The sequence below is a fragment of the Corythoichthys intestinalis genome, chromosome 6, assembly GCF_030265065.1.
Source record: "Corythoichthys intestinalis isolate RoL2023-P3 chromosome 6, ASM3026506v1, whole genome shotgun sequence".
Lineage (NCBI taxonomy): Eukaryota > Metazoa > Chordata > Actinopteri > Syngnathiformes > Syngnathidae > Corythoichthys > Corythoichthys intestinalis.
The window spans coordinates 51198057-51217486 of NC_080400.1; the positions used below are offsets into that span (position 1 = coordinate 51198057).

The window sequence follows — 19430 nt, forward strand, 5'->3', positions numbered from 1 at the left end:
CCAAAAAAAGTAATCGGATCGGGAAATATCGGGATCGGCAGATACTCAAACAAAAACGATCGGGAGCAAAAAAACATGATAGGAACAACCCTACTTTTAGGTGTACCTTATAGTGCGGAAAATACGGTAGTACATAAAAAGCTGAAAATCAAGTGTGCAACCTAAGGAGGAAAAAAAAAAAAAAAAAAAAAAAAAAAAAAAACAGTAAAATGGTGATGACAGGAGGGTCAAAAGTGAATACCCTATTTTGCGGACGAGAAAGGCACACTGAAAATCCTTTATTTTTTTTCCTCAAAAATTGACAGTGTGCCTTATGTATGAATTCTCGTATTATACTGCTCCAGTAAAATGACACACAATCACCATTCATCAAACCCATAAAATAATAACAATAAAACAAATAATTTATAAATAAAACAATAATTACAAAGATAAAGAACATATGACAAATGCAGTACACCGATGCAATAATGTGCCTTAGTATGAAAATGAACTCATTCATTGATTGTGCGCCTGCAAAATACGGTAATCAAAACACTATTGGTTGCATAAAAAACATTCACACCAAGAGACAGGAAACCTCAGCATTTTGAAACCTAACCATTGCTGCAGCTAGCAGAGTATCACTGTTGGTCGACATTATTTGTTCTCACCATGATAACAAATGACTTGACAAACAAAGTAAAATTTTATCAAGGGCAGTAAGACGAATACGTTGCAGCGTTTTTTAAGCTGACGCACATTCACTTACTCAGCCGCATACATTTAAAGTGGTGTTCAGCAAACTGTTTCTAAATATTGATGTACAATCAAAAATCAAAGTAATTGTGAATCAGTGCGAAGTCAGAATGCATAGTGAGGGTTTTGAGGCCGCCATTATGACTGTTGTCAGTCGTTTCTGATCCAAACAAGACTATCGTTGTGCTAAAAATTGTCTTGTGGATGGTTATACTCGTACTGAACATTGGTTTGGTGTTCAGTGAAAATGTTTGAAAAATAATGAAACCAGCTAAATTATGTCATGTAGATAACCAACATGAAAACTCCTGACAACAAGGTAACGAACCCAAAACTTGCAGAGGGAAAAAAAACCTTTGATCATGACTGTACTTCTATTTCATCCGTATGACATCCTAATTAGGCCCACAAGCACAACAAGCATTAGTTGCCAAGCTGAGCTTCACAACACTGAATGGCATCCTAATCTGAATATAAACTACATCACCATACCAGCTGCTGAGTGATGATAACCAACCCTCATAATTCTCTGTTTCTGTGTTTCAGTAAAACAAAACTAAATCAGCCCCTGGACATTAAAGTGAACGGTTGCATGCTGGATGTAGGTTAGTGTTACATATCAATAACTTGTGAGAGTGGCGAGCCAATTAGAGAATAGCACAGTGAGGAAATGGGTTGTTTGGCTTTGTAAATTCAGACGCCCTCTAACATCTGCTGCCTGTGAAAGAAAAATGAATGAAATAACAGACACACGCACGCACACACACAAGCAGGAAAGATGGGGCGGGAATTCAAGAATCTTAGTCAACCTCCCCAGAGAAAAGGAGAGAAGCGCAGCGATTTTATCAGGGTGTGTCTACAATCACACAACTCCATCTGGCTGCGTGTACAGAAGAGGAGGAAGAAAGAGAACCAAGAAAGGAAAATATTGTTAAAAAGAAGATGAAAGCCTGAGATCCAGATTCAATAATTAGCTGCTACTTGCACTGGCTGGAAATGAGTGACACTCAGAAGCTTATTGTGTACACCCCGTAACACACACAGGTCGCACACGCAGTGTGATCCTTTTTGCACACTTCATCATATATACATCCACACTTATAAGTAGGTCCATATATTAATTCCAGATGAGGAAGACTTTTTTTCCACATAAAATATACCCATTACCTCACCTGGGATGGTTTATAGAGTGAGAAGGAAGTCTGATGGACAAAAGCGGTTGAATATGAAAATTGACAGGGGAAAAAATGAATAAATGAGGAGGCAAATAAAAAGCTATCGCCCAGTACAGACAAAAACACCACATGAAGTAAAAGTTATATGCTCAAGTTGACAGAGAAGGACTTTTAACAGGGTTTCTACAGGTATCAGCAAATCTCATTTGATGCTTTTTAATGCCACTTTAAACTCATTTAATGCCCACGCCCAACTGTTAGATAGTTTCACACATACAAATTGTGAGTAGAGTTGACCGACAATGACTTTTTAACTGACAACCCGATATTATTGTCCAACTCAAAAAATCCAATACAAATATCAAACAAATACTGGTACAGCGGTACATCTACATACGAAGTTAATTCGTACAAGGACCTTGTTTGTAAGTCAAAATGGTCGTATGTCGAGCAGGATTTTCCCATAAGAATACATTATAATCCCATTATTTCGTTCCATAGCCTGAAAACCTACACTAAATCCTTAATAAATGCTGCTGGTACTTATGCAAATAGCAATTAAACAGAGCGAAACAAATAAATTTTGAATAAAAATCAGAATAATAATAATAGTAATAATAATACCTGTAATAATGTAACGAATGGGGTTCTAATGTGGCGGATGTGTTTTGCATGGTGTACCTGAGCGCACCGCGTGGATGACTTGACAGAGTGGGGGAGGGACGACTTTTTACTTTCACTTTGTTCAGCGGGGGCAGCCAATAGGCATGTTGTGTTGCACCAGTTCTGAAATAAATGATTAAAAACCTGACGAAGCTGGGGATTTTTTGCCAATTTTACCAAAATAATAATTGTCACCATAACTTATAAAGACCGGAAATTGGAGGAAGACCGTCGAGATTTTAGACATTCTATGGCCGTATCGTCAAGTCAGTACACAGACGCGCCCACCATGCTTATATTTCTGTATCATTTCCATGGAAAGCCTCACCTTTTCCTTTTTTCGCCACCTTCACGAACATTCTTGGAAGCCATGTTAATTTCTCTCACAAGAAAATCAAGTGTACGTCAGTCTTGTGGGAAAACAATATAACTGCGGCGCCGTTATAAATTGTCGTATTTCGAGAATGTCGTTGGATGTAGAAACAAATGGCGAGTCAAATTTTACATCGGATGTCGAAAAGATCGCGCGTCGAAGCGATCGTATGTTGAGGTACCACTTTATATGCGGCTGTGGACCTATTATGGCTAATTCAGAATGTGATGCGCTACTGGACACTTTAATATTGATAAATGTAACAACTTCAAGGTTTTCCAACAAACATTATATGAAAAATAAGAACAACTTCAACCGAAGTTACGGAAAAAAATGCCTATATTGCACCACAAGAATTCTTGAAATCAAAAAATTGCAAACGTCAGTTTTTGGATGAAGTGCAAGTGGAATATATATGACTCACACACTGCTTTATAACAACAAAGGCACACAGCTTTAGTACAGTGAATGATGTAATGAGTTGATAATTCATTATTTTTCAATCATTTATCATTCATTTAGTTTTTTGCACCATGATTACAAATGGTCTGCTGACATAACAAATCCCAAACATCTTAACAAGTTAACAACAAAGGGCTTCTACATTCACTTTGAAGGCAACATGTATATTGGCCCAAAACTGATGTCGCTATTATACAATATCATTTTAATATGCTTTTATTGGCCGATGTTATCGGCTACCCAATAATATCGGACAATAAATTATGTACAAAAAAACAACAGTTTTTTTAAACCATCAAGTTTACATAGTTTGTAATGCCTTGAACATTTAGTTTAATGCTGTTTAACACCTGAATTTTAACAAAATCCATTTAATGACTTTTAATGCTATTAAATGACCCGCATAAACCCTGTTTAATGACGGTGACACTCTGAATGAGTGAGCAGATGCAGCAGTGATGCATTTTACAGAAACGTATTTCTACTCTCCATTGACAAAATTGCATAACCCAGCATTTTCTAATGAGAGCTAGCCTTAAGTTTTCTTTTAGAATGAGCGGGTGTTCCACTCCAGTCCGGTAGTGAGTTGTAATGCACCAAGAGTTCATTACATCAGTGTGTTTGTGCATGCTTCCCTATCCTTGAACCATAATGCAGGATGGCCAACCCCACTAGCGTCAAGAACTTCCCATATATTATTGTATTGTGCTGTGGCTGGCAGAAAATGAACAGCTATCAATGTGCATGGGCTGGCAACCAATATGCCTGAACGGTAAAGTATTTGATTCGGCAGCAAGTAATGGGCCGTTAACATGGTGATGCTGCGACACCAAGACGCTACGATTGTGTTGCGGAATGGCCTCCCACTTTACATGGTGACAGTGTAAACAAAAGGCGAAGACACAAACTTTTCATACCAGCCTCCAAAGCGGAACGATTTGATTGCGGGCTTTGATTTGCAACCATATGAAAGGAACGCTCTCGCACACGACATTTTGGTCATGCGCAGTCGCTGCTAGTAAACATTCAAAACAGCTAACATGGTGGAACCCCAGCTATGATTTACAGTTTTTGTCATATTTTTAATTCAAATATATTTTATGTTCGAGTTTTTGTGCCTTTTGAAGCAAAAGGAAAAAAACGTGTGGACGGCATTGCTTCGAGTGGGCGGGTACGTTATCTTCCAGGCTGAGGTTGGTTGTTGTCAAGGAAGTGCATCACTGGCTGTCGCCTTGGCCTGGCATGAATACTACATCGTTTTCACGTGGAATTGCGACATTGTTCGAATGGAGACGGAACCGAGATGGAACCATATAAATACAAACATGAAATGTGTCGTATTCTTGGAGTGTCACTCTATAAACGGCCCCAAAGATGATAATAGAACCACCAAGGTAAAACTGTGATGGCTGATAAATGCTGTCAATTCATTAGCCCTGATCAAGTAGGTCATTGCCCCACTTGCTCACAATGCAAGCATACTGTAAAGGGGGACGGGGGAGTTGATCAGAGCAAATGGCTAACATTCAACCAAACAGGTTCAGTGGTTTATTGCTAAGAAACAAACAGGTTTTATAAACTCCGTTTTTTTTTTTTTATTTGGAGGCACAAAAAGGACTCAAGTTGGACTGGCCAATTTATAAGCTGTTAACTGTAATGTCAATATAAATAAGAGTTATTTCATATGCTTTGACTTTCTTATATAAACTATGGATAAACTATGGATTCAGTTCTAAGCCATGGCAAAATGCAGTTTGTTCTGTAGTGTGTAATTCAAGTATATGCTAATCATGAAAATGTGGGCCATAATCTCATTTGGGAATGGCAAACAGAGGAGGACTTCAACAACCTTTACAAAGTTGGAAACAAATGCAACAAAAGATATTGGTAAAATGATATGTGTCTGCATCTCCAATTAAATAACTAGGGACACACACTTCCCTTGTGTTACAAATGTTCCCTGTTAGATTGTGACATTCTTTTCATTATCATACATATTCTACAAATCATTTCAGACTGATAAATGCATGATGGAAAGTATACCAACTGTTGACAGACAGCCAAAGGAGAGGTTATGAAGCAGGCTGAAACTAAATGAAAAGACAGAGGCACAATGATATCCATTGATAGAGGAGGCCAATCATCCGTAGTACACATAGAAAACACAAAATATGCCTATCCACATTAGAATTCATGTTGACATATCTCAACCCACTCTAATAAGAGAAGTATGCAATGAGGCTGCAATCTGAAAACCCTTTCAACAGTCCTAACAGTGTTCTATCAAAGGCAAAAAGCTCAAATACTGCCATGTTCCAAAGTCCATTGACACAGATTCCAGAGCAAGCTCAAGCTTCCAAACCTCAATAAAACACACGTTGTCAATCTTTTAAAGGCCCTATCCACTTGAACATACACAAACAGACAACTTTGCTTACTCCCCACACATCAGCAGTAAACACAATCTTACCTGTTGGCTTCCTCAGTTTATCCTGATTTGGTGCTACTTGACAAAGCCAAGCGCTCTTTGCATCACTTAAACGTGAGACAAAACTTCAAGATAGAGTCGACATTTATGAACAGGCAAACGAACTGAAACTTTTAGCAGTCACAGCCCCGCAATGAACGGCAAAGAAGGAGGAGGAGTGAAACGGAGGCGGGGTTACAGCACATTCCAGCAAGAGCAGTGAGTAGTGATGTCACATTTGAGAAAGGGGGAAAAACAAGCAGAAAGGAAGCCGAGATGTGGGAGTAAAAAGCCAGAACCAGATGAAATGGGCTTTGGGCTTTTAAGATTTCTAAAGAGCTGCAGATGTTTTGCTTGACCCCTCACACAGTGCCTTTGAGAACCAATGGACACAGCAAGTATCCCCCTCACAGATGGCTCTGGATTCTATTAGGTCCAGGCATTGTAACAAAAACAGTATTCAAGATCTCGAATGACAGCAAGTCAGACAAACAATTTGAAAAAGTAAAAAGAGGGAAAATGTGAGCAAGTTACAAGACTAAAACATAAGTTAGCTAAATGTTTAAAATGTTTTGCGGTTTTGTTGCTCTTTTATCTCCTGCATTTCCTAGACTTTGATGCGTGTGCATTTACGCTTGATTGTGGGGGGGACGTACTCAAAGTCAGGTGATAACTGTGAGTCACTCAAACTCGATGAGAGCAGCTGACATTGTTTGCGGCTAAGTGGGTTAAGCCACCAACGACTGCCCCAGCTCAGTTGAAAATATTATGGACAATAATGGAAGCACGACAACTCTTTGCAAAACCTTTAAGGTCTTTTTTTAAAAATTCTATCCAAGACTGCATTAGATAGCAAAACAGGGATTACCCAAGTCTAAACAGTTCTTGCACCCATATAAAAGTCCAATTTAATGCTTTTCAACATTACATTTTACATGTTTAAGACCTTAAAATATAATTTAAGACCAAAACATGTTGCAACAATTTCTGTTGAAGAAAAAAACAAATATATTTTAGTGTAACTGATGTTTTTTTCCTCTCATGTGCGACTTGATGGCTTTGACGCCCATTGTCCCTAACAAAGTCTTTTTTGCAGACTTCGCACTAGCGGTGGGAACCTCTAGGTACCTCGCGATACAATAGGATTTGCTAAGGAAGGGTCACGCTAACGCGGATCTCACAATATGGCGATACCTCAATTATCGATACTTGGGTCAGGAAATCATTGTAGGATATTCTACAAAACAACAAATAGAAAACAAAGTTGTGAATTGAAAAGTTTATCATTAGTAGACATCCAATCCATTTGACTAGGGAGGGTAGCAGTGAATGCCATCCCTCCCACTTCAAACTGATTGGATGTTTATGGCGTCAGTGCAGGTGTCGCGTTAACCGAATATTTTCCGTCGTTGCCCGGTTTTTTAAAACGGTGACGGAAAAAACTGAAGTCCGTCCGTCATTTCGACAGGTTGCAATTCACACCCCAGACCACAGGGTGGCGAGTGAGCATATTAATTAGCTATTGTCTCTCTTAATGCATGACGTCGTTGGCTATTCTGTCAGAATATTGTAGCGTCACCGGGGTCTGGCGGCGGCACCGTGATTGACACATTAAGGCGAGGTTCTTATTGGCGCACCCGGTGTGCCAGCGCGTCATCCAATTGGTGGACTAGATTGCCGCCTGTGTATAGACCCCAATCACATGACGTCACAACTCCGCCCCCCTGACTGGAGCCGCCATATTGTGTGTCAGCTCGTCGTGTTTACACATTACCGCTACGTACATGCCTCCTATTACGGCGTGTTTTTCTGCTCGTTAACATTAATAATCAAAATGGTGAAGGCGTGTGTGGCGGTTGGTTGCAGTAACAGAGAAGATAGACGGAGAGACTCGAAGTTGTACCGTATTCTGAGAGACCCGAAGAGGAGAGCGAGATGGACTGCTGTAATTCGACAAGAAATCTGGGCACCAAACGATCACCACAGACTATGTAGTAGTCATTTTATATCTGGTAAGATGCATTTAATATATATTTAGAAGATTTTGGGCTGACAGCCACAATCAAGATCATTGTGTGACGTTGGTGATTGGGGTCTATATAGTTGCCTCTTTTTCTTTGGGGGCGGAGTTGTTGTTTTGTTGGTGTTGTTGGCGGTAAGCAGAGTAAAAAGAGGGAGAAAAATACCACGACTTCCGTGTCTAATTTTTCGCCGCCAAGCAAGCGCTACAATATTAATTAAAAATGAATGAAAACTAAATACTATTGAATATGTCATCATTATCATTTTAAAAATTTAAGTGACGGGTAAAAATAGATTATGACCAGATTTTTATGACCCTGTCAGTCAAAATGACAGACAACGAACATGTCTAGCGCAACCTCTGCGTCAGTGGCAACCAATGTCAGGCAATGAGATAATTTGACACTGTTTCCTGTTGATTTTTGGTTACTAAATATTACGGGCGACTTCCTGTTGATTTTCAGTCACCTATTCTTTTGGGGACATTCTTGAGTCACTTCCTTTTCAGTAACCCCAAATCAATAGGATGTGACCCAGAAATGCCCCAAAATCTAGAGGAAGTTACCCATAAATGCCCACAAAAGACTGGCTGTGATGCTCCGATTGTAATGCCATCGACGACACCGGACATCGAATCCAGTCAAAATGAATTGGATGTCAAGCGCGTTCAAAGGCAACCATTGAGCTAACAACCTATTTTTTTTTGTTTGTTTGTTTGTTTGTTTGTAAACCAGTAACAACCTTTTTAAAATGATATATCTTTTGGGCTACGAGTCACTGACCTACGATGAGGTTACAAACAACGTACCGCATAGTATATATTAATTAGGGTTAGGAATCTCTGGCATGAAGCCGATTCCATATGTATCTAGAGACACAGGTTACGATTCGATTCAAAAACGATACATTTTTAAGGCCGAGCGATTCGATACGATTCGATACAGTTTAAGAACGATACGGTTCGATACAGGGGGGAAAACGATACGATAGTAAACATTTGTGTGTGTTTGTATAGTATTTTAAATATATAAAAAAGACCACATTTCTAAAAGCAAAATTAAACAACAAAATTTCATACCAATGTTATGTTTTATTTTTTTATGGAAAAAAAAAGGCTTACTATATGACCATCATTTTGTTGGATGGGATCGATAATAAAATAAAACTAGTGACAGGCAACAATTAAGTGCAGTACTTCAATTACTGTGTTTCCTGGTGTTTTGAACACAAGAGGTATGTAATTTAAGTACAAACTTTCAACGTAAACATCTTACAAACAACAAATATTAATTATATGCAGCAGCTCTAGAAAAAAAGAATTAAACCTGCAATGTTATCATAAATAAATAATAAATTATGCTTTACCACTGGTATAACTATAATAAAAACATGGCATTTTAGACAGACAGGTCAATAATCATTACTTTAACCTTATACACAGCAAAATCATTCACTTATGCCTGTGCTTCAACATTTTTTTATTCCTCATCACTGTGCATAGCTTTTTTGAAGGGCAGATTTTTTCTTGAGGAAGATAACTAATCCACATGTTCATGTTTAAAGAGCATACGACACCAGAAAAAAAGTCTTAAATGGCATTATTATGTGAATTAGAATCATATTTTGAGACGATTCGACTATATACAACAATTTAGCAAAGCGCAGATGACGAGAAATTAGTCTTTTAATCTGCCGGTTAGCCACGCCTACAATTATAGGGCTTTAGCGTCCCCAACAGGTGGATGACGTCAGCGGTAGACTAGGCTCATCGGTTTTACTATTCAGCCCATTGAGGGGGAATTGTTCAGAACGAGGAAAACGAGACGAAGAGAGCTGAAAAATGTCATTGTTTCAGTCTCTCTACTCCCAATATTTTTACAGGATATTCTTTTTATCCAAGTATTTTCCCCAATAGCTATATAAATGGCTTGAGAAGGACCAGTCAGCCCGTCGAGGGGGAACTATTCACAATGAGGAAAACGCGACGAAGAGAGCGGCAAAATGTCACTGTTTCTGTCTCTTTACTTCAATATTTTTACAGGATATTCTTTTAATCCAAGTATTTTTCCCCAATAGCTATATAAATGGCTTGAGAAGGACCAGTCAGCCCGTCGAGGGGGAACTATTCACAATGAGGAAAACGTGACGAAGAGAGCGGCAAAATGTCATTGTTTCTGTCTCTCTACTTCAATATTTTTACAGGATATTCTTTTTACCCAAGTACTTTCCCCAATTGCTAAATAAATGGCATGGTCATGACAAATAACTTGTGCTAAATGGAATATAAAATAATAAAAATCCATTTATTCAAGACGACATGGCAAAATTACTCCATAATGGTCAAAACAGTCGACTTTACCTTTACTGTCACACCTGCCGAACGATATTTTATGACACCTAAATCGGACATATGTCATTTCCCTTCCCCGGCTTCGGAGAATGTAAACAGACCAGAAGGAGTGACAGCTAGCCGACATGCTAACCCGAACCGAGGGATGTTTCAAAGTCTTCGAAGTGGAAAATCACACATAACTAGCCTGGATTATTTGACATGACGACCCGGTTGTCGAGTTTCTTTGCGGATCGGCAAACCGCCCGGCGGAGAGCAATTTACAGTTCGTTCCCTGGAGGAGGGTGGCTGGAATTGTTGTGTAGCTAACGTGCTAACAGCTAACTGCTAATGAGCGTGAGGATAGCTTTTCACATGCCTATCAATGATCAAACGTAAGTAGTCCTTTATTTAAAGGAATTTTATAGTGTTTACTTTGTAATCACTGTATTCGTATTTGACATAATACAAAACAAGATGTTTACTCACTTCCTTGTAAGTCCAATGGTCCCACAGTAAATATCCACGGTGAATGGGAACCTTTTGAAACTCCAAAAAGGCGCATACGCCTCTCCCGCATACAGAATGATTTTTCTGCAGCCGTTTGGCTGGCGTGATGCAAAAAATAAAAGTATTAATCCGCAAAATCAGCTGAATCCTTAGTCCTCATACACAACAGTACACTGTAGCGTGAAGAGGACGTCTTCTACCGTACACGTCACAGCGCCCTCCTCCTCAATGCGAGACCGAAGCCGGAAGTCACTCATTTTCCTGGCGCGGGATTCAAAAAACTAAATAAATATGGCGATCGCTTCCACACACATCCAAGCGGTCCATATCATTCAGGAGCATAAAATACCGCGTGTATTATGAAATAAACATGCTTTTTCGTGTCACAAGCACTTTAAGTAGACAGTTTCTTGGAAACAAAATCTCCAAAGGGTCGTGCAGCCCTTTTCACCATTGTAGTGGGTTATTTTTCAGGGTTAAAAACTCACGATCTCTGTACCGCTCCACACTTCACACTAGCTCTGTCCCATGCGAACAGATCTGGCTGCCTTCATCACTTCAAAGTCAGACTTTTGTTTTCCTGGGTGCGTTGAAAATCAATCGCTGCGCGTTGCTGGCGTCGGTGCTGAAACTGTCCATTGTTTTAGGATGTTGCTTCGTTGCCACTACTAGTTTCGTTTTAGGCTATGAAGAAAACACTACGGGACGTGTGTTACAGTGGTTTTGTTAGCTCTCGCGTTGTTATGACACGCCCGTGACGATCGGGTAATGACGGCGACTAGCAGTGGTTCTGCTGAAATGCACTGGAAGTTGAGGCAACCACGACTGTGAGTTGTGCTTCTCCATATTATATCATGTGTGCGGTCTCAATCTAAGTGTGCTGTGTGGTGAATGACACAAGCGCAGCATGTGAAGTAAAAGCTAAATTATTATCCAATTAAGCAATGCATTGAACTAGGCATTAGAAGCCGATTCTTGTGCTCGCGATAGCCGTATTTTACCTCTACTATCGGTTCATTGAATATTTAATGGCTAATTACTGTCGAATGGTAACTTTACTATCGATACAGCTGTATCTCTCACCTATAAAACCGTATATCCGGTCGTATCGGTTTATCGTTCTCAAGCTTCATCCCAAACGCTTGTATTTAGTGCACCGCCATTAATAAAACAAATACACACCATTAGAAGTTTTACGGCAGACTGCAGTGATTTCCCTGGCATTAAACAAATAGTCTGGAAATGTTTTACCTACTGCAATTTTCCATTAAAGCAACACTTGGTAGCTTTTCAGTTTTGGATGATTTTAGCGACGCATGTGGACAAAAGCAGTAGTGTTTTGCCTTAAAGCGGAAGTTCCGAATTTTTGACATTAGGCTTAATCTTCGAGTTAGCAGGGTGCCATTGACTCGCGCTCACTTTGCCACTCTGGAGTCCTGAAACTAACAAATAACTTGCAAACTGCAAGGAATTTGTTGAAATAACTCCTCCAACTAACTAACCCCTTGCTAACGCGAAGATTAAGCCTGATGTAAAAAATTCTGAACTTCTCCTTTAAGGAAGACTGCATTTCCTATGAGGACCAGCGCACACCCGAACAGGATTGTAAAATCATCAATGAATCAAAAATCAATCTCCCAGTCGCCTGCAGAATTAATTAAACAACATTTCTGTTTCCAGTAGCTGTGTGAAGGACAAACAGAAACAAGGTTATGAATCCACTTGTGGCTAAACAATAGCATATGACGGTTAGCAACCGTGTGGCTCGGTATGGCTAACCCCCCCCGAAATCGTCAGAGCTGGCGAGTTAAGTTGAAGGGGGCGGGAGAAGTCAGGTTTTTTCCCTTTCCTTCCTTTCCTTCCTCCAAAACTTTCTCTTTTGTTGCTTTGCCATCTTAGCAGCATTCGCGCGAAAGCATTCGCATCCAAAGGGGGAAGTGACGTATGCCGCAAGGCTGTTTTTTTTTTTGTGTTGCAGGGTTCCTGCCACCTTCCTCAAAGTTAATTAGTGCTGGTGAAAGCGATACAGACCCATTCAATAAATAAAAGAGGTTTCATTCAACTAGTTGCCAGTCGACATATTATCACAAATGTTATGAAAATATTTCATAAAGGTTGAAAAGTTACCTATTGTTGCGTTAAATTGAAGACAATTTAAGAACTTGATTATCCAGATTTTAAATTTAAAACATTTCAAGACTTTGAGGAACCGCGGGAACCCTGCTAAAGACAACAATTCAATGCCGGGTGTCCACTCAACCAATTACTAAATGTTTGAATTATCTGTTCACGCAGCTAAAACATAATACAACAACTGTAATTCAGAAGCAAAATCGTATTTGTATCAACAGTCTGATAGATATACCTCATTAAATCTAATGCAACTGGAAAGTACTCTCTATATTCTGGATAATGGAGACAACTTTTCTCATCAAGTCATCTGCATTTCAGTCCTACAATGAATTGAACAGAAACCACATAAGGAGTTTGGAATGACTATAAGAGGAAAAATGGTTTTGATCTAGTTCCTTGTTACTGGCAGGAGAAATAATATCAGACTGTCAGATAAGTTATGACTGCTTTAAATTTTTACTTCAGCAAAAGAAAGCCCTGGTTAAACACGTCAGGCTGTCAGTGTACTTAAAAGAGTGAAAGAGCAGAACATATTCTTTGTACGGTACATCAGTCAAAGCCAGCTGTACTGTGTAGAGTGAGTGGAGTGCAGGGTAAACAGAAAGAATTCAGTCACATATGTGAGCCTGCAGGACACAAACGCAGCACTTCAGGGAAAAATAACATGCTCGCGTCAACACCAAATTGTGGCAGAAAGGGTGTAGGCACCAAGATAAATATGGGTTTAATGTAATAGAAAAGTGGCGAGACAGTGGTCACCATTATAAATCCTCCCAGTGTTATAATGTTTATCTTTAAGGATTTGTTGAATGCCCAACGTTTCAATCTTTAAAAACAAAAGCTTGTAAATTAAAGAGGAAACTGTACTCACGTTATTCAGCTCTTTCTGGTTTCCATACAGAGGGTGGTACTTCCTATATTTGCCATGGCGGTACTTGTTCGTGATGAAACGCCGCCGGTCATCACTGCAGCTTGAGGGCGACAGAGCCTCACTCGGTGGGATGTTTGCTGCCCAGAAACTGTTAACACGCTTGTTGCCAAGTAACAGGAACACCTGCACAGGTAGAGCCAGTGACAGTACCTACTTTCACTTAAGGATCTTATTTTGTACACTGGAGTACTGTAAAAATTGTCCAAAATGGTAAGATTACGGTATTTACTTTGTACTACGTTTTGAGTCAAGTAACCAAACTACCGATTGATTGATTGATTGATTGATTGATTGATTGATTGATTGATTGATTGATTGACACCCCCCCCCCCATTCATTTTCAATGACCATTTGCACAGATGTTTTTATAATATAATATAATACAGTAATATAACACTTGGCCACAGCCTTTTTTCTCCTGACACTCACTACACTCTCTATTGTGTGATGACACATTATCACTTTGCATGCCAAGCAGCTATCACTACTGGCCTGCTCCAGACCAATGAGAGCGGGCAAATAGACGCTCTTAACCAATGCCGTGGCAGCCTTTCATATATAGGAAAACCAAACTACGAGACTAAAATGTCAGCAATCTGGACATATTTCATTTTATAATCTCCGTCGAGTACAATAACTGCATGCATGATTTGCGGCCCGAAAGTTTCGAGAGGTGAAGTTAACTCTGCCAGTTTCAATACCTCAAATCTGATAAAACATTTGAAGGCAAAACGTGAACGAACACAAAAAGTTTGAGGCTACAAAAGCAGCAACTACTACCAAGAGAAAGGTCAGCTCACTTTGTCTACTTTATCTTTTACTGCAAGAATTGCCGCAGTAATTTGAGAACTGTTTCAAAAGTAGGGTTACCACCTTTCAGAAATAGAAATAAGCGACGCCCACCTCGCGACCAAAGCCATACAGGAGACGAAAAAAAGGGACATCCCCAAAACTCCTAAAATGCATTGAAATGTATCTATTTATCTATATATTCAGGGGTGCACATAAGTGGTCCGCATGCGCGCATGCGTACTGGACGTAGACAAACGAGCTGGCCCTCAACGGCTTCCATACGCTTTTGCGTACCGATGGCTGACCACTGTATTTGCGGCGGACACGGGAAAATCACTTCTCAAAATGTCAAAGAGGCAGGCCCCACTGAATAATTATTCACCCAACCCCGTCAAAAGACAGACAGACGACAGAGACGTCACCTGAGCTACCGAAAAAAAGGACTTTTGCTGAAAAGTGGCTGCAGGAGGTACCATGGCTAGAAGCAAATGATGCTCGCACGGAAATGTGGTAGAAAATTTGCCATGAGAATCCCAATGTCGCTGATAAGAGCAGCGCATTTTATGTAGGGTCAAAAATTTCAGCCATCCAAACTTTGAAAAGCACGAAAAAAACAGAGAGCATGTGGCAATGTCAGAAAGGATCCCACTCGCACTATGGACAAGTGGCAGAATAAAGTAATGAAGAACAGCGCCATGCACTGACAAACATGTTTTTGCTCGCATTTCACAAAGCTAAACATGCACGTTCAATGAGCTCTTATGAGGAGGACATCCCACTTTTACAAAGGCTTGGAGTTAATGTGGGAGCCGCATATGAATGCCCGTTATTTTGAATTAGTGCTTTTATGTCTATTTCTTTACATTTCTCTTCAAAGTAATGGCGATTTTGTTGTGCCAGTTGATAATCAAGCATTAATTGTTAATATAATTAATTAAAGGTAATTAAAAATTAAAGGTAAGTAAAATTAAAGGCTTGTCATAATTTTATCGCATCAGGCGGGTCGGCTCTCAAGCTCAATGAGGACCAAGTCACATCTCCAGGTCCTCCGATGAGAACCTGGGCAAAAAAAATATGTGCACCCCTGTATATATTCCATGTTGGTTCAATACGGAACGCAAATTTTAATTCCCAATTCGGAAAGATTCCTTATTTCAAAGGACAAGTGGCAAACCTATCAAAAATGCTGTAGAAGTAAGCTAAGCTAAGTGGCTAAGTGTGTGTTGCTGCTAGTGCACAAAGAGGGAGGCTAATAGAGAGACAGGATGCAGTTGTCAATTATTATTACTTATAGTTTCATGAAAGTTGCACTGTTTGGCCTTTGAGAGCCAAAAGGTTAATTTAATTATTGTCACCCATACCAGGTATGCAATAAAAAGTTCTACTGGATTCACTTTGTGTATATATGCTAGTATATAAATTCCAAACAAAGTGGTATCGGCCGATACTGCACAGCCAGATATCAGTATCGGGGCCAAAAAATGTTATCACACTAGTATTAATGTAAGTGAGCATTTTGACACGATAGGATTTAGTTTTCAACTTATTGAAATGTGAATCTTGATTGGACATGACCAACATTCGCCATGGCAAAGGGAAATACATTTTTTCAAATATTAATGAAAATGTTTCTTTGAATTGTTTCTACCTACCAAATATGAAAAAATTTAATTATTTACAGCAGGGGTAACCATTTTAGTGGCATCATATGTAGTAAATATATATAACAAAGTATATCATGGTTTTGCTGCTATCTTTAGCAACATGCCCATGGTTTAAAATGGCTTTAATAACTCATGAAAAAAATCAAAAGAATTATATTGTTGTCACTTTCAATCATCAAGTGCCTCCTTGAAAGGGTGTTCAAAAACTGAATCGTTTTAGCCTTTTTAACAACAGTATGATCAGATTTGATTCACTTTTTAATTAGACCAACATCTTCAGATTGATCCATAGTGCATCTGCACATTGAAATAAAAGGAGCACAGTTAAAATATAAATAAACTGCTGCAAATGCTTTCAATCTATACCTGTATAAGCTCCACGGTCCAAACCTTTCTATCCATTTTCAGACTCCGAACCTTTGAGATGCTGGGGCCGAGTCCTCTGTGCTCTCCTGAAACACATGTGCACATCAAACAAGGACAGAGTTTAAAAGAAGCTCACATGTGCACTGTTACACATTGGTATGATATACTTGAAAGATGGCTACAACGCTCAGAAGCAGTGGAAGTATTTTCACCATTCCTCACATTTGTCTTACATTTTATTATCACTTCAAAAAGCCATACATTCCTGGAATACAGAAAACGCTTTTGGAAAAATCCAAACCATCTGTACAGCTAAACCTTCTTTAGTCATTTAAAGATGTTATTCTCTAATCACATAACACAAACCTGCACATCGCTTGCAAATCACGACACACAAGTTGATTGCAGCCCATTCCGGTTTCGGCGCTCCACAATCGGCGCAGAAACTGTTGCTTGGCTCCACCCATATTCGATCAGCGACCTCACTATTGGACAAAGCCTCTCCTATGGCCTCAGTCATTGCGTCCACCCACTGATCTTTCAGTTGTTCTGATTCTGCTATAAAGCTGCGGACAGACACAACCAAACTTCGGAGTGTTAATGCTGCCATTATAGCATTAGAAAGATTAAAGTAAGCAAGTGTAGGCGTAATGTGAATGTCCTCTCATCCTCACAGAACTGACTGTCATTCTACTTATGCCTCCCAATATATATTCGGCTGAAAACTGGATTCCTAACACTTCCAGACAGACAAAAATAGATTAAGTTCTTCTTTTCGGCTGAACAAAATGTTTTTCCTGTTCTTCAAATACGTGCTTGCACAAATGACTTATCAATCAAGGCTGCTTTTATTAAAAAAATAATAATAATAAAAAAATAAATTTAAAAAACAGCCTCCTAGGCTGTTACTGATAATTTGTTCCCTTTTCTTCAAATTTGTGTTTTGAGATTATCATTGTTACCACTTCAAACGTTATTTTAAAGTTACGACACATTTACACGGGAAATTGTTGCCTCTTGTTAAGAAAGAAATTTTTGATTACAAGAGGCAAAAATACTATACAATACTGTAAAAAGATATGTATGTACTTCTTGCTTTGAAATGTCGCATCATAAGATCCTGCTGCCCTATTGGTTCATTCGAAATTGTTGGAAACCTTTATTTTTGGACTAAAACGAAAAAAAAATTGAGTAACTCAACTAAAAGTAGATGAAATTTGTATGAGATTTCGTCAACTATAAAAAAAAAAAAACAACAACACTGTTCGATTCAAAGGCCTTTTATCAATTGAATACAAAATGATGACGACATTTAACACTATCTGTTCCAATTTACCAAAAGCAAAAAAATTGAAAAAATTGAAAAAAATACAAATCAGTTTTGATGTGTATGACAATTTTGTTTTTTTAGTTTTTTGGGGTTTTTTTTTACAAAACGGTATACGAAAAATTATCATTTTGTATTTTGATCATATTACATTCAGTTGTGCTGAACAAATCGATATATTGATCCACATTGATTAATTGGTGCACCCATGGTGTCAACATACAGATTGGCAGATGTGTCAACATATGGCAGTGGGTACACGTGCCTTTTTGAAGTGTGAACATGCGATTTCTTAGCAAAATATACAAGTGACATTTACAAACTGATAGTGAAATTAAGCTTCATACAATCTTTTTTTCTATTATTATAAGGATCCTCACTAACAACACGACTTAACTATTGGCCGTAAATGTCAAATTGAAGTCCCCCTCTCCCGCATTGGTGCCGACTGTCATGTTTGGAGTGGCTAATTGGGAGGACCGGGACACTTCCCGGTGGGCCGACCTGACGTTTGGGACGGTCGTAATGTACATTTTTAATGAAGCTGTCAGTTAAACTCGTTAATAAAAGCATTAATGCAACCTCCTTGCACGATAACTTATAGCCCTTCTAGCATCCCGTAGTTTGGAATTCAAGACGTGCTCCCAATGCCGCCAGCTCTGGAAGAGAGTATCTTCCTGTTGCATGGTAACCATGTAGATACTGTAAATGCGCTATATAAGTACTGTCCGTCTATCCATTTATCCATTTGATCCAGGAAAAAATAAATTGTTTTTTAATGGCCGAAATGAGGCACGTTGAGGCAGCGTGACGAGCATGAATCTGGTTGTCTGTTGGTGCGACTATTATTATTATTATTATTACCTATTATTACTATTATGGTTGTTTTCGAGCATGTTTGAATGAAAGTACAGCGATGAACCGACCGGCATGTTAGGCAGCTGTCGTGGCCACCCGTGACGCCCTATAGGCGGGCAAAAGCACACAGAGGCTCTGGGTGAAATCCCCTTGCCCGGCGAAACTTAACTTTGTCTTTTTTAGACCAAAATGTGGCTTTTTTATGAGTTATTTTGGGAAAATTCATGTTTAATTCATCTTTAAAAGTAATGAGGATTACATTTGATGCATGTTAAGCACATGGATCAACTCCTGTGCTAATAGGTGTATTTAAAAATCAAAATATATAATAATATATAATTTTGCATTTTAAAAAAATGCCACTAATCGCAAATTTACTATTGACAGCATGCGATTAATCGCGCTTAAAAATTTTAAGGTAGGTCACGATTTAAAGTGGGCCGGTCTGTGTCATGCAACTCCCGGGCTCAAACTGAGTCCCACTCCGACCATGCCGACTGAGGTGGCAAGCCTATCTTTTGGGGTGGTAATTGCGCCCCCATGCCACCCTGGTAGATCCGCCCCTGTCTATGGGAGAAACGCTAAACAATTTTGCAGCTGAGAGGAGAGGGATAATTCAT

At 39.2% G+C, this 19430-nt stretch overlaps 1 protein-coding gene across 5 annotated transcripts in view; it reads right to left on the minus strand.

The window, feature by feature from the left end:
• LOC130917012 (arf-GAP with Rho-GAP domain, ANK repeat and PH domain-containing protein 1-like) overlaps positions 1-19430 on the minus strand; it is a 131228-nt gene that overhangs the window by 49515 nt on the left and 62283 nt on the right. For all 5 annotated transcript variants that reach the window (XM_057838050.1, XM_057838047.1, XM_057838048.1 and 2 more), the window contains 3 exons: positions 16992-17191; positions 16626-16711; positions 13744-13926 (listed from right to left, as the gene is read on the minus strand). In XM_057838050.1, coding sequence (XP_057694033.1) covers positions 13744-13926; positions 16626-16711; positions 16992-17191 — 469 coding nt within the window. The remainder of the gene's footprint in view (positions 1-13743; positions 13927-16625; positions 16712-16991; positions 17192-19430) is intronic.